At 43.2% G+C, this 12,774-nt stretch overlaps 1 protein-coding gene across 1 annotated transcript in view; it reads right to left on the bottom strand.

Annotated features, from left to right (window-relative positions):
* The window catches only part of LOC137266190 (chitin synthase chs-2-like), a 29,183-nt gene that overhangs the window by 5,862 nt on the left and 10,547 nt on the right, over positions 1-12,774 (bottom strand). The window contains exons 4-15 of the mRNA XM_067801696.1: positions 12,154-12,234; positions 10,027-10,194; positions 9,234-9,317; positions 8,671-8,769; positions 8,137-8,359; positions 7,320-7,457; positions 6,039-7,201; positions 4,476-4,658; positions 3,696-3,772; positions 3,121-3,256; positions 982-1,135; positions 524-649 (exon numbers count right to left, since the gene is read on the bottom strand). Coding sequence (XP_067657797.1) covers positions 524-649; positions 982-1,135; positions 3,121-3,256; positions 3,696-3,772; positions 4,476-4,658; positions 6,039-7,201; positions 7,320-7,457; positions 8,137-8,359; positions 8,671-8,769; positions 9,234-9,317; positions 10,027-10,194; positions 12,154-12,234 — 2,632 coding nt within the window. The remainder of the gene's footprint in view (positions 1-523; positions 650-981; positions 1,136-3,120; positions 3,257-3,695; positions 3,773-4,475; positions 4,659-6,038; positions 7,202-7,319; positions 7,458-8,136; positions 8,360-8,670; positions 8,770-9,233; positions 9,318-10,026; positions 10,195-12,153; positions 12,235-12,774) is intronic.

The following is a 12,774-nucleotide window of genomic DNA, read 5'->3' as shown; positions in this document are numbered from 1 at the left end:
ACGAAGGGACACCTCGATGTCAAAATCATATGAAACAGACTTGTGACTTCTCCGTCTGTGGGTGTCGACTTACAGTTTGGATCATGTTGTCTGGCACAGACATGGCGGTGTCGACTTACAGTTTGGAGCATGTTTTGTGGGAGAGACGAGGGGTGTCGACTTATAGCTTGGACCATGTTTTGTGACAGAGACAAGGGTGACGACTTACAGCTTGGACCATGTTTTGTGACAGAGACAAGGGGTGACGACTTACAGTTAGGACCATATTTTGTGGGAGAGACGAGGGGTGTCGACTTACAGTTTGGACCATGTTTTGTGGCAGAGACGAGGGGTGTCGACTTACAGTTTGGACCATGTTTTGTGGCAGAGACGAGGGGTGACGACTTCCAGCTTGGACCATGTTTTGTGGCAGAGACGAGGGGTGACGACTTACAGTTTGGACCATGTTTTGCGGCAGAGACAAGGGGTGTCGACTTACAGCTTGGACCATGTTTTGTGGGAGAGACAAGGGGTGTCGACTTACAGTTTGGACCATGTGTTCTGGCAGGGCATGGAGGAAATCACCAGTGGACGAGACCTCATTCATATTGATGGACTTGGCGTGACCTTCTGTCAGCTTGAAGCCCAGGAGGTAGTACATGTACATTACCTGTAACGACACTCATTGTATCAACATCTGCTTCCACAACTAGATTCACCAAAGTATATAATCTTTTCTTGTGTTCCAATCCTGTGGCTTGGAAACGACTACAGATGTAACACACTCTCTCACTCACTCACTCACTCACTCACTCACTCACTCACTCGATCCATGAAGGTCCCGGGGTAGAATAGGCGCTCATGCTGTTGATCACTGGATTGTCTGGTCCAGACTCGATTATTTACAGACCTCCACCATATAGTTGGAATATTGGTGAGTGCGGCGCAAAACTAAACTCACTCACTCCACATGGATGTGGAAGATAGGATCACGTGTACTACCTGCGACCATCTCTTCCGGTGTCTGATCTTGTCTTTATCTTTGAGGTGTACTATGAACTTGTTTTGTCCTGGGAAAATCCATTCTATCCGAGCACCATAAGGTGTTTTGCACTTCACGGCCTTTTTCAGCTTCACAGGCCGGTTGAGGTACTCGCTGAAAGGTGACAACTAATGTATATTGTCATGTATCAGGATATATATAAACATATATAATCATGGAAACATATAAGGAAACACCTAAAAGAAAAAGTGTTTCTTTGTTCTTTTCCAGGTTTCTTCATAAGCTTTGTATTGCACTGTGGGTGAATTTCTAGAAACAAACCGTCTTGTGTTCTCTTGCTTGTTTCCATAAGTTTATAATTTGCAAATGAATTCATTTGCCCGTATAGGATGAGTGAGATTTACTTTACACTTGGGAATATCACAGCGGGGTGTATTGGAAACGCAAACCTAGCATACGTGTGTGGTAATATCTGTCGACAATCTGTTCTACTATATTTAGAACTCTTGTAGGTACATCTATCTGTCATATAGAATATCAGAACAGTTTGTTCAAAGCGCCGATGGGACCTTCAGGGTGAAAGGCTGTTATGTCTAATTATTAGGTTCGAAACCGACACCCAGCAATAACTTTTGCGAATGGGACATGACATCCCTCTTCAGAGACGGTTCGTCATGAGGATGTTATATGCAAGACTGTCGATATTTATCACTGAAGGACATCAGGAGCGACAGACATGCTCTTGTCGTTCTAACAGATAGTGTTTAGTTCAGAGTCTTGAGTTATCTTATTTTCCTTTGTAACATTCACGAGGAAGTTCCTCTGTAGTAATGAAGTGGGTACTTCCATTATCACATACGGATAACGTCCACGATAAAGGTATTGTCAGACTTTAAAAAGTTTTATTTTTCAAGAAGACTCCGAGTGTTTCAGATTAAACGTCTCATTTTGCCATCCGAGCTGTTTGTGATAAATCAACTATGGACAAACAATCCAGGGAATAAAGTTATGGTTATAAGAGGAATCTACAGATGGTAATCTCAGAATGGCCATGTCTGGCCATACCATCCATGTATCTCTGACCCAAGTTGAAACCAGGTCCAACTCGGCATATCATGTGTTGAGATGTTTAAGAGATGAAAGATAACGGGATCGGGTGGTCAGGCCTGCTGACATGCTTGACACATGTCATCGGTTCCCAGTTGCTTAGATCGATGCTCATGCAGTTGATCAGTGGATTGTCTGATCCAGACGTGATTATTTACAGGCAGCGGCTATATAGCTGAAATATTGCTGAATGCGGCGTAAAACTGAAGTCACTCAAGTGACTGTTAATTACACAGTCAGGCCTGACACGCCTCTGCAATGTATATCAGCTCATGACATGAGTGAAACGTAGATAGGTCTTCAACATTCTCGGACATGCTCAAATGGCTACTAACAATCCAAGGAGGAGTCTTTGTCATTCCCACCCAAAGCCCTGGTTCGATTATTCACACAGGTGGCAAGTGATGCCTGTTTCTTGCGTCCCCGATCGTGATATTGTTGGAATATTGCTAAATGCGTCGTCGAACCAGTCCCACTCATGCACCCTCATTTCCCTGACTTATCATGCAAAATTACAGTACCTTAACCTTACTGGCACCACGGCAGCAAGCAACATAGGATGACGCCTGTTGTCTGTTTCCAGAGAAAGCGTACCGATGAATTTCACTTTAAACAAAAAAGTAAATCGAATAAAGTGAAATTAAGACAGCGAATCCCCATAATGTTACCTTGCCAACTGAAGATTTAAATCTCAGAATTTTATTCAACTTAGGATAAAAGTTGTTTAACAAAGTATCATAGTTTCAATTCGCTTTAAGGGGGTATGCATTAAATTAAACACCGAGAACAAGTAGGATTAGTTTAAGTTAACGCTCATCACGTACCGTACGTGCATTTGTTTCACTGTTTCAACTACTGCGCTTACCCCTTGTAATACAAACCAATAATAAGGAATTATGAGGATTCGCAATCTTAACTGCACTATATTTGGTTTACTTTTTTGCTTAAAGTGAAATTCATCCTAGTCTGCAAACAGACTATTTTGTTCTCACTATAACACAGCATTACCCCGCCGTCCATGGTGTCCTTACCTTGCTGCTTCGTCTAGGAGTCTGTTGAGGAGAAGAACAAAGTCATTTGGTGCTCGTCTTCCTGTTTTCTTCCTCTTCTTCTCCGGCCCTTCCTCCACTGTCTCATCACACAAGGCGTCATCAAACAGGATATGCACTGCGCGAAGTCATTTACATTTTCATTAAGATGTATTTATTAGTCTGTGTAGTTGTGTTGCCTTATATGGTGGAATAATTCCCTAGCTAAGGGTCACTTATCTACATCATCGCGCATGCTGACAATCAGACATACATTCCGGAGTTTGCACATCGCACAGCCGGCTCTGTGCCTGTTAATGCCCTCAAGACTGAGCAGCAGGCAAGGTAATAATAGGTACCATCGTTTGACGCCAGGAATCGAACCTCCACAAGGAAGGCGGTGCAGTATGCAATGAGACGCAAATGGCACATCACTAATGGCCTTCGGGGTCGATGAGGTTGTCTATTGGTTTGATTCCCCACATGGTGATGTGTGAAGCCCATTTCTGTGTCCCCTGCCTTGATATTGCTGGAATATTGCTAAAGGCGGCGTAAAACCACACCCACTCACTACTGACCTTCAAACTCGTAGTAGTCTACATCCGCATTCAGTTTGTCCTTTGCAATCCTCTTAGCACACTGATCCGCGTCTAATCTAAACATAGAGGGGATGTCACTTGACGGCGAATATGTTCATTGGTTCAGTCACACACACGTATGACTGATATTCCAGTGATTATAGATAAAGATACACGTTCGATAATCACGTAAGCGTAAATAATGTTTCTCAGGCATCGGCGCATCACTTTTATAGGTTATTTGTTACAAAATAATTTTGACTTTACCGCGTCCCGATCATTTGTCCACTATAAGGATGAGTGCCTGTATGAACGAGTGTGAGTGAATCTACAACACATGCTAAACTTTCTACAGACAGAAAAAAATAAAAAAATGTGTTCCTCTCTCTTCACTTTTTTTCTATCAAAATGTTTTTGATCGCCCTCGTCACGTTTGAAAAAAGTGTGCCCGAGAAACATTTAATTTTGTTTATACAGCCTAACAGAATAGAGTAACAGGACTTTTGTATAGTGCTAAGATCCCGGTTGTTCAAAAAAGCCCTTGACGTCAGTCATTTGTCCTTCAGGGCGGATATTATAAAAGAGAGTGTAAAAAAAACCCAACCTTTTAAATGTCTGACAATAAAAAACTTGGTGCTCCGTAAAGCAACCAAAGATTGCCGTCAATGCTGCAGAATTTCTATGGAAGTGACTCAGATAAAGCACAAGAACTGTTCTTAATGAACATGTCTTCAGGTGTTACAGAGGGTTATCGTACTGCAATACACTATCACGCTCTACCTGAACAGCGATGTCAGGATCTGCATCATCTCCTGCTCGTTTTCGTGCCACATCGTCGCACATATGTAGATCATGGGGTGACTCTGGGAGTCTGGTGTGTCGGCCTCGTCCTTCAGTTGTCGCCGACTGTGGAGCAAGGCAAGATCGGCGACGGGGCTGCAGTAGTGGGGCAGTATAAACAACCTGCAACATACGGAGACTGGTAACCAAGAAACAGTACTAGGTCATACAGGCCAGAGAATAACCAGTCTCGAATATCGAGACCCGTTTAGATCGGGGTTAGAATGGGTCTTCAGCACCCAATGCTTGCCGTATGGGGTGAGATACGGGATTGGTCGGTCATGCTCGCTGACTTGACACATGTCAACGCATTCCAATTGCGTAGATCGATGCTCATGCTGTTTGTCCTTGGATTGTCTGGTCCGGGCTCGGTTGTTTACAGACCGCCGCCATATAGCTGGAATATTGCTGAGTAGGACGAAAAACTCACTCACTCACTCACTCACGATTACCGAAAGAATTAGACCTAAAGAGTATAGGTGAGTATTATATGACCGGAACACTGAAAATGAATGGTGACATCGGGTGTTTGCGAAAGGGTAAGCTTGACGGTAATGCAGTGAAGGCTATTCTTAACAAGGATTATTTTTCAATACATTTGTTTCAATTAACCATGGAATTGCTGAAATATTGATGAAAGACATATATGTGTATTGAAATATCGGTGTACATAATGTTTGAGTGGCCACCATTGGACCTCAGTCTTACTGTGAACGGACAGAGGCATGATGACATGGACAAAAGGTGCTTGAAACTTTTGTTTGGATTCTGACAGTTTAGCTGCATATTATTATCAGAAGGCACAATATTTGCTCCAGCGCAATGAAGTGACTGACTGAATGAGCGTGTATGAGACCTCGTTTGACGACCAAACTGTATCTGGAACCGGGTCAACACAACTCACAACGTTCAAACGTCATTAGTTTCCGTCAAAGAGTTATCAGCGGGCCGTGGATACTAGACATTTTTCCTACCCAGTAGCTGACAGAGCCCTTCCGGTTTGTCATAATTGCAGCATGATGTCACTACTTCGTAACTGTGACTTTTTGACCACACTCAGAAATGAGCAGCCGTTTTAACGACTAGTGTGATGGCACTGAATTCATGCATTCCTATCTCTATGAATCGCCTTATGCCATGGAAGCCATGCACCCCTTTCTCAGAGTCTATTAAGCGATAAATCAAACAGGAATGTTTGGTTGAGACAGAAGATCGCATCTGTTGGAAAGATCAGAAGTGAGTACTTTTCACTGACGAGTCAAGGAACTGTCTAGCCTTCACCGGTTGGTTGCTTGCTTGCTTGTTATTTAAGGCCCCACTGACAGTATATGTGCCAATCGCTCCCGCTAGTCGCCTCTCTTGACAAGCATGGGTTACTGAGGGCCAAGTCTTACAGTCGTTGTGGCCAAGTTTGGTGTGGGCCAGGAGGAACTTTTAAGGATACAATGTGTATATAATTGCAGAAACTGAAACATACCAATTCTTTACAAAGGTCATACTTACTGCGGAGTGAAGGCAAGTCTCTTGACCGGGGTCACTCTCCACACATGAACACACATCATAACCTGGGAGACCCAGCCCAGAATGAACGCACCCACCAAGAGGCCGTACTTCGTGTTCATATCTGGGACGTTGAACTCGATCCTGTGGTCCCCTCCCAGGGAGAAGATGGTGGCAATATGCGGCAGGAACTGAAGGATCAGGAAGAGGACTGGGGACGCGAGGGTGAGAGGGAGGGAGAAGGCGACTCTCTGGAGGCACAGCTTACACGCGGTGATAGCGAAGTAGAAACAAAGCCACGTGGTGCCGATGTGGATGAAGAACGCCTCCAGGACCGAGGTCATCAGTATGGACCTGTGACTGGGATGTTTCTTCGTCGCACGTTGACGCAAGCCTTTGGGTATCGGTTTTGGTGATGTCACACTGCTGGCGGGGGTCGACTTGCTGGATGTTGGAGAAGTAGCTGCTGCTGATACGTTAGATGACAATGGCATTGAAGCAGTTGTAACGTTGAATACATTCGTTGACGGAATCATTAATGTTGACAAGGCTGTTGGAGTTGTTGTAGATGTTGTTGTTGTAGTTGTTGGTGCTGGCGTTGTTGAATCGTGTACAAATACAGGGGTCTGTGGTATATGAACTATCCTGGGTGATGCATACATTGCTGGTACAGGGTCTTTCAATTCAGGTACCAAGTATGACTTCAGCAATACCCCGGCAATAAAAATCCGAAGTATGGAGGACATCAAACACGCCTTATTGTTCCCTTTCGTTCTTGACTCAAGATCAAGTTTAATGCTCCCAATCTGTTCAGGGAAATAATTGCTCAACCACCTCATTGACAGCATTACTAGACCAGCAACCCCCCATATACGTAGTTCCAAAACATCGCTGTCCTTAACTTTCACACCTTCTACCTTGACCTCGGAAAAGATAATGCACAGAGAGCACAGAACTACAGCTCCGCACTGTAGAAAAAGAGCCCCTAGACGCATTCCAAACTGTAACCAATCCTTGTTCTTTCCAGAAACCACAGTCCCTGTAAGGGCTGGCAATAGCCCTGTTGCCATGGTGATAGTTAAAGATTCCGATATGGTGAGGAAGGGAAACACTTTAAATGCTAATCCATACAAAGCAGTACCATGAAGAACTTCCGTCACACAAATCTGAAGAAAATTGTGAACAAAATATGAAATGTGTCCAACATAATCGAATATTTAAACAATATCGACACAAATATCAGTTGCTTGAATCAGTTGCAAGCCATAGCAGTATGACACTTACAAATACGAATACGGGTGTGTCTGACGTCTCCTTTGTGCCAAACATGATATTCCATGAGGTCTGAAAGATCTTCAGGACATCTGGCAGACTGAGGCAGATGAGCAGCAACCATGCGTAGTGGTTCAGCAACACCGTCTCCTGCAGGAACCAAGGACAAGAATGTAAAAGCAATTGTTTGAGATGTTTGGATGAGAGGAACCATGCTTCACATCCCTGTACCCATTTCCTGTGTTATGGCTGGTCGGGTAGTTGTTGTGCAACGCCGCACACAGCAATACTCCAAATAAATGACGGCGGTGTGTAAATAATCGAGTCTGGACAAGACAATCCAGTGATCGACAGCAGGAGCATCACGCGATCTACTCAAACGGGATGGGATGACATGAGTCAACCAGGTCAGCGGCCCTGACCACCCGGTTCTGTTAGTCACCTCTTACGACAAGCATTGGTTACTCATGACCAATTCTGCCCCGGATCTCCACGGGTTCCCATGTTATGGAAGATTATTAGTGCGATAATCTACGTAGATAATGATACATTGGTTGCAATGAAAAGCATAGTCAATGTGTATTTATTCAGCGATATCACTTCCGGCAACAGCTGGAGTGAACCCGTGGATGTGGAAAATCGAACTCGGCCCTCGACATGATGCTAGTTAACGCTGGACTATTCTCCCCATATATAAATATGATAACAAGCAGCAACAGAAAGGCCTAACCTTAACGCAAGTGAAACGAACGATTAAATGGCTAGCGTTACATTGGTACCCGATATTTTACTGTGTGTCAACAAGAACAACAATGGATGACTGTGGTACCTGGACCGTGGAGATTCGAAGTATTCCAATTTGCCTGGATATGAAGAAGAAATTGAGTTTGCTGAGGACTGCACATCCCATCACGCCTATCAACAGCAATATCACCACGACCACCTTGCTGACTTTGATGGCCTTAGTCCCAAGGCCTTTGAAACAGGAATCCCCCGTAGTAAGGGGGCGGTCTCTGAATATATCCCATGTGTCTTCTAGCAACGCCTTGGTCCTGAAAATGAAGCATTGATTAATGGCTTGTATGCAAAAGAATGTTTCCACTTGTGATAAGTGAATAATAAGTAATAATGCTTACATTAATTTACTTAAATCTGCTATATTTGCCCGCTTTCTTAAGGCAACTCTTTTCCCACTCCACAGTACAGAAGATTAACCAATTTTGGTGGATATTAAGACAAAATACACCCAGCGTTGAAGAACCCCCTTCAAACGACGTCTTACGGTTCGGAGTCGGACACGGCAGCGCTCTCAAATTGCTTTAGACTATAAATATATAACGTGGTATGCGAAAGCACCACCTACTCGTCCTGTTTTGACGTGTATTCATCCGCGGACCGGCCGAGACTCCCAGTTCCGCTGTCGATTTCGTCATGGGTCAGATCTGTCTTCTCCGTTCTTTGGCTGCTGAAAGTGTATGGAAAATGGACATACAACATTTTACACGCACCCAATGTTGGATCATTTCCTGTATCGCCACTGATTTAGGTGTTCCCCACAATCAGATTCCGGAACACGACTCGGTTTGTCTCTTGAAACAGCAGGGGGTGCCTGCCTATCTTTACGTCTCATTTTGGGTACATTCGGGTTCGTGTTTGTGTATGTTGGTTCACATACTGAACCCATGTGGGAAAACGAACCTGGGTCATCGGTGTGAAGAGCGGACGCTTTAACCATCATGTTACCCCACCGCCCTTACAACCCAAAACAAACCATTTCTTAACTGCACACGTCATGTCTAGTTATGGCTTTCATTTTAACCATTCATTCCTCAGTACGGCATGCTTGGATCTTAGATCTTTCAGCTCCGAAATCCACACGGTTGTACAATAGTGAAATGTGAGGTGTTGCTACAATCTGGTACTGACCTGGCGACAGCGGAGCTTCGCCTAGATGTCCGTTCATTGTCCGCTGTTTCTGGTGGGGGGTCGATCTGCACAGCAGGATTGCCCCTAGAAAGAACATCCCAAACGCATCCCAAACTTATGTGGTAACACAGAACAAATAGTTACGCAAATGATCAGATCCCGATAGGGACCCTACTCTTGGCCTCTATCAAGGATTACAAATCACTTCCCGCCCACAGCTGACACGCCGGATATGTAATGGCGGCACTTAACTCTCAAGGACGTTCTCAGCTAGACATCCTATGATTATGAAATGATTCATGTCGTTATTATTTACACACGATCCTATCACTCTACAAAAAGCGTGTTCTACAGCCTATTGTAAAACAATTCTGATCCCTTCTTTTTCAAGATTGTTAAGGTATGTAATGTTGCGGTTCAACGACTATCATTTAGGGAGAAATGTTGGTGTAAACTGAAGGAGATGGTCAAGGGACAAGGATGTTTCCTATACATTACTGCAACACGTATAAACAATACGGGGAGGTTCATTTCCACTCAGTGCAGAAACGTTTATTGCGTTTGTGAAACTTTTGAGTGTGGATGTTGCTATCAAGGCCAAGAATCATAAACTTGGACAACTTGTGACTAGCAGCGCCATGCACCACTGTGCCATACACCAGGTGATTTACACGTGTTGTGGTACAGTGAGGATCAATGAACATGGTGGTAAAGACAGGTATATATAGAGTTCACCATGATCGTAAGATGTTATATATGTATATGTATATATATATCAAATGTTATACGTTACCGTCTGTCAGGCGTGTGGTTTTCGTAGTCTGGCTCTATGTCGTTGGTTGCGTAACCCGTGGGTGAGTGGTCTCGAGAGAAGGAATTGGGAGGGGTATAGTTGCTTGGAGGGGGCTGGACACTGCCACGCCGTGGTGCGTTGTCATAGAGACGAGTACTAGACGATGGACTACATTCAAATAATGGACATTGTCAAACAAAACAAAACACAGAACAAAACATAGATCACAATCAGAGAAAAACATTGAAATACAAAAACAATTATCACAGATTTGTTTATGTTGTTTTGTTAACAAATACGAACAAACGTTTTCAAAAGGATCTTAACATATATTATCACACTGTGAAAATTCAGAGTGTATTCACTGATATATTGCTGGCTGCGAAGTCGTCATTTCTTCTGTTGCGTATATGTAAAGAAACGCGCCAAAGCCACAACACAATCATCTAAATTATCTGCCGAAACATATTCGGACGTAAAGCTGTCATAAATAATCAATCTGAAATATGCCTATGCCGACATTTACCACCTGTCGAGTGTCCAGGGACCATGAGGTAAATGAATAGCTTTTTTTGTCAATAAGCCTCGATACTGACAATCAAACATTTCATTGGGGCTCGCGTACATAAGCGTGGCATAATCCTTTACTGATTGGATTTCAACACATGGAGGACCATTATGTCAGACTTGCATCCAGTTAAATCAGAAAGAATTATTCAGTTACCTTTTGGTGGTTAATTGTGGATATTAGCAGGATATAAACAGTGCTTAATTGCCTTGGTGATACCATATTGTTTTGTGGAACATGGACACATGGCATTATCCATCAGCAAAGATTCAGATTGGCTAAAACGACAAATAACAGAACGTACCCGACAACTGCTGGGCCCTTTCTCTGATTTTATAACTTTCTGATGAACCCAGTTTGAACCCACAGTTATGCACAGTTATGTACAGTAGTAGATCAACACGACTGATGCCAGTCCATTGTCTCTCGAAATTACAATGATATAATTTCAGTGAACTGTTTACGTGAACATTGTTGACACTGATTTCATATTATATTTTTAAAAGTTCACATAGCTTCATCAAACCAAAAATCCCGACTTCACTCTGAAACACTAATCTTTAACAATGGTTTTCTCCATCGCTGTAGTACTGAGTCACTGTGTTAGTGAGAATGAAGGCAAAATATTAAATACTGAGTAGCTTTTTGAAAAACATCAAAACTGCAGTAAATTCGGCACATACATATGTACATATGTTGATTATAAACTATTTTTATTCTTTCTTATCAGGCAGTGTTATCCATGTCATTCGTAGGTAGCTACACGCGCCTTTAGAGAGGATGCAGTGTGTGTTAAATTGATTTGGCTTTAAGACCTTATATACACTTTTTGAATACCGTGGAAAACACGAACTTGTTCAGAAACAGAGGTTTTTTAAATGAAATCCGTGACACCAAGAAATAACACCCCTCAACCTAACTATCTGTATGTGATTTTAAAGGGATTGTTTTCTAAATTTAAGCATCAAGAGTAGTTGTGTGTCATGTCATGACCGCCATGTCTCAACGGTCATCAACTGACTCCGCAGTAACCGACTGGGTGATATCAGCTCGCTTTCAACACTACCCATGCGTAATAACAGACACTTGAACCTCTTAGCAACCGTAATAGTTACCTGCTTCAAGATTAATGATCCAAACATTTCCTCGGGCTGTTGAAGTGGGCGAGGATTACATGGCCCTGCACTTACGCAGAACGAGCATTAGGCACGTGATCCCATTTCAGCCAGAAAGTGGATGTTGAACGATTTGATTTTATCACACACTCCCTTTAAACTGACCCCCTTTATTGGACCACACGTTCACCTGCCCTTTCACATTTGCCTTCACTAACATGCGCGTTTATTAGTTTTAATCACACGCCCACACATTCACTCACACACCCGTGCATTCACACCTCACACACTCCTACCTTCACGTACATTCACCCACAAGACGCCAACGCCGATTACTCCAATACACCCATTCACATAGGCAGTGATATCTAATCAATCTGACACACAACCAACTCCCGAAACACATAGTTGGGGAACCAGTACTGTATTGAGCACGGTGCACACCTGTGCTTGGGGGAGCTGTGCTGTGACCGGAAGGGAGGGGCCTGTACACTGTCGCCGTGGAAGGTGGGGTTGCTGTAGCCCCTGTCGATACAGAAACATTGTTCCTTATACTACGCCTACACTGTAGACAAGAGTAGTGCAAGTAGTGTATATCGTCTCTAGAGACCAGTGTTTACATCTTCTACATCGGGATCAGGAGTTCATGTTCAAACTACTGCTTATGTCTTCTTAACACTAAATGGAAGTAGAGTAGAACTTCTCTACAAACTTACGCTTAATACTTCTTAGAAAACTAAATGAAAGTAGAGTAGAACTTCTCTACAAACTTACTCTTAATACTTCTTAGAAAACTAAATAGAACTTCTCTGCAAACTTAGCTTAATACTTCTTAGAAAACTAAATGAAAGTAGAGTAGAACTTCTCTACAGACTAATGCCAGTACATCTTCTGACTTGTTTGAGTGGCATATTCTACAAGTAGGAAGTCAAATAGAATAAGTGTATATGGATGACAACCATCAAATCGGACCAGAAATCAGCCATTTCAGATCATATAGCAGCCCATCCCGATCACCAAATCAACTGGACTGACTACACCATCCTCTCAAAGAACCAATCAGAC

This window comes from Haliotis asinina, chromosome 15, assembly GCF_037392515.1.
Source record: "Haliotis asinina isolate JCU_RB_2024 chromosome 15, JCU_Hal_asi_v2, whole genome shotgun sequence".
Lineage (NCBI taxonomy): Eukaryota > Metazoa > Mollusca > Gastropoda > Lepetellida > Haliotidae > Haliotis > Haliotis asinina.
This window is presented reverse-complemented; position numbering and strand designations above follow the sequence as displayed.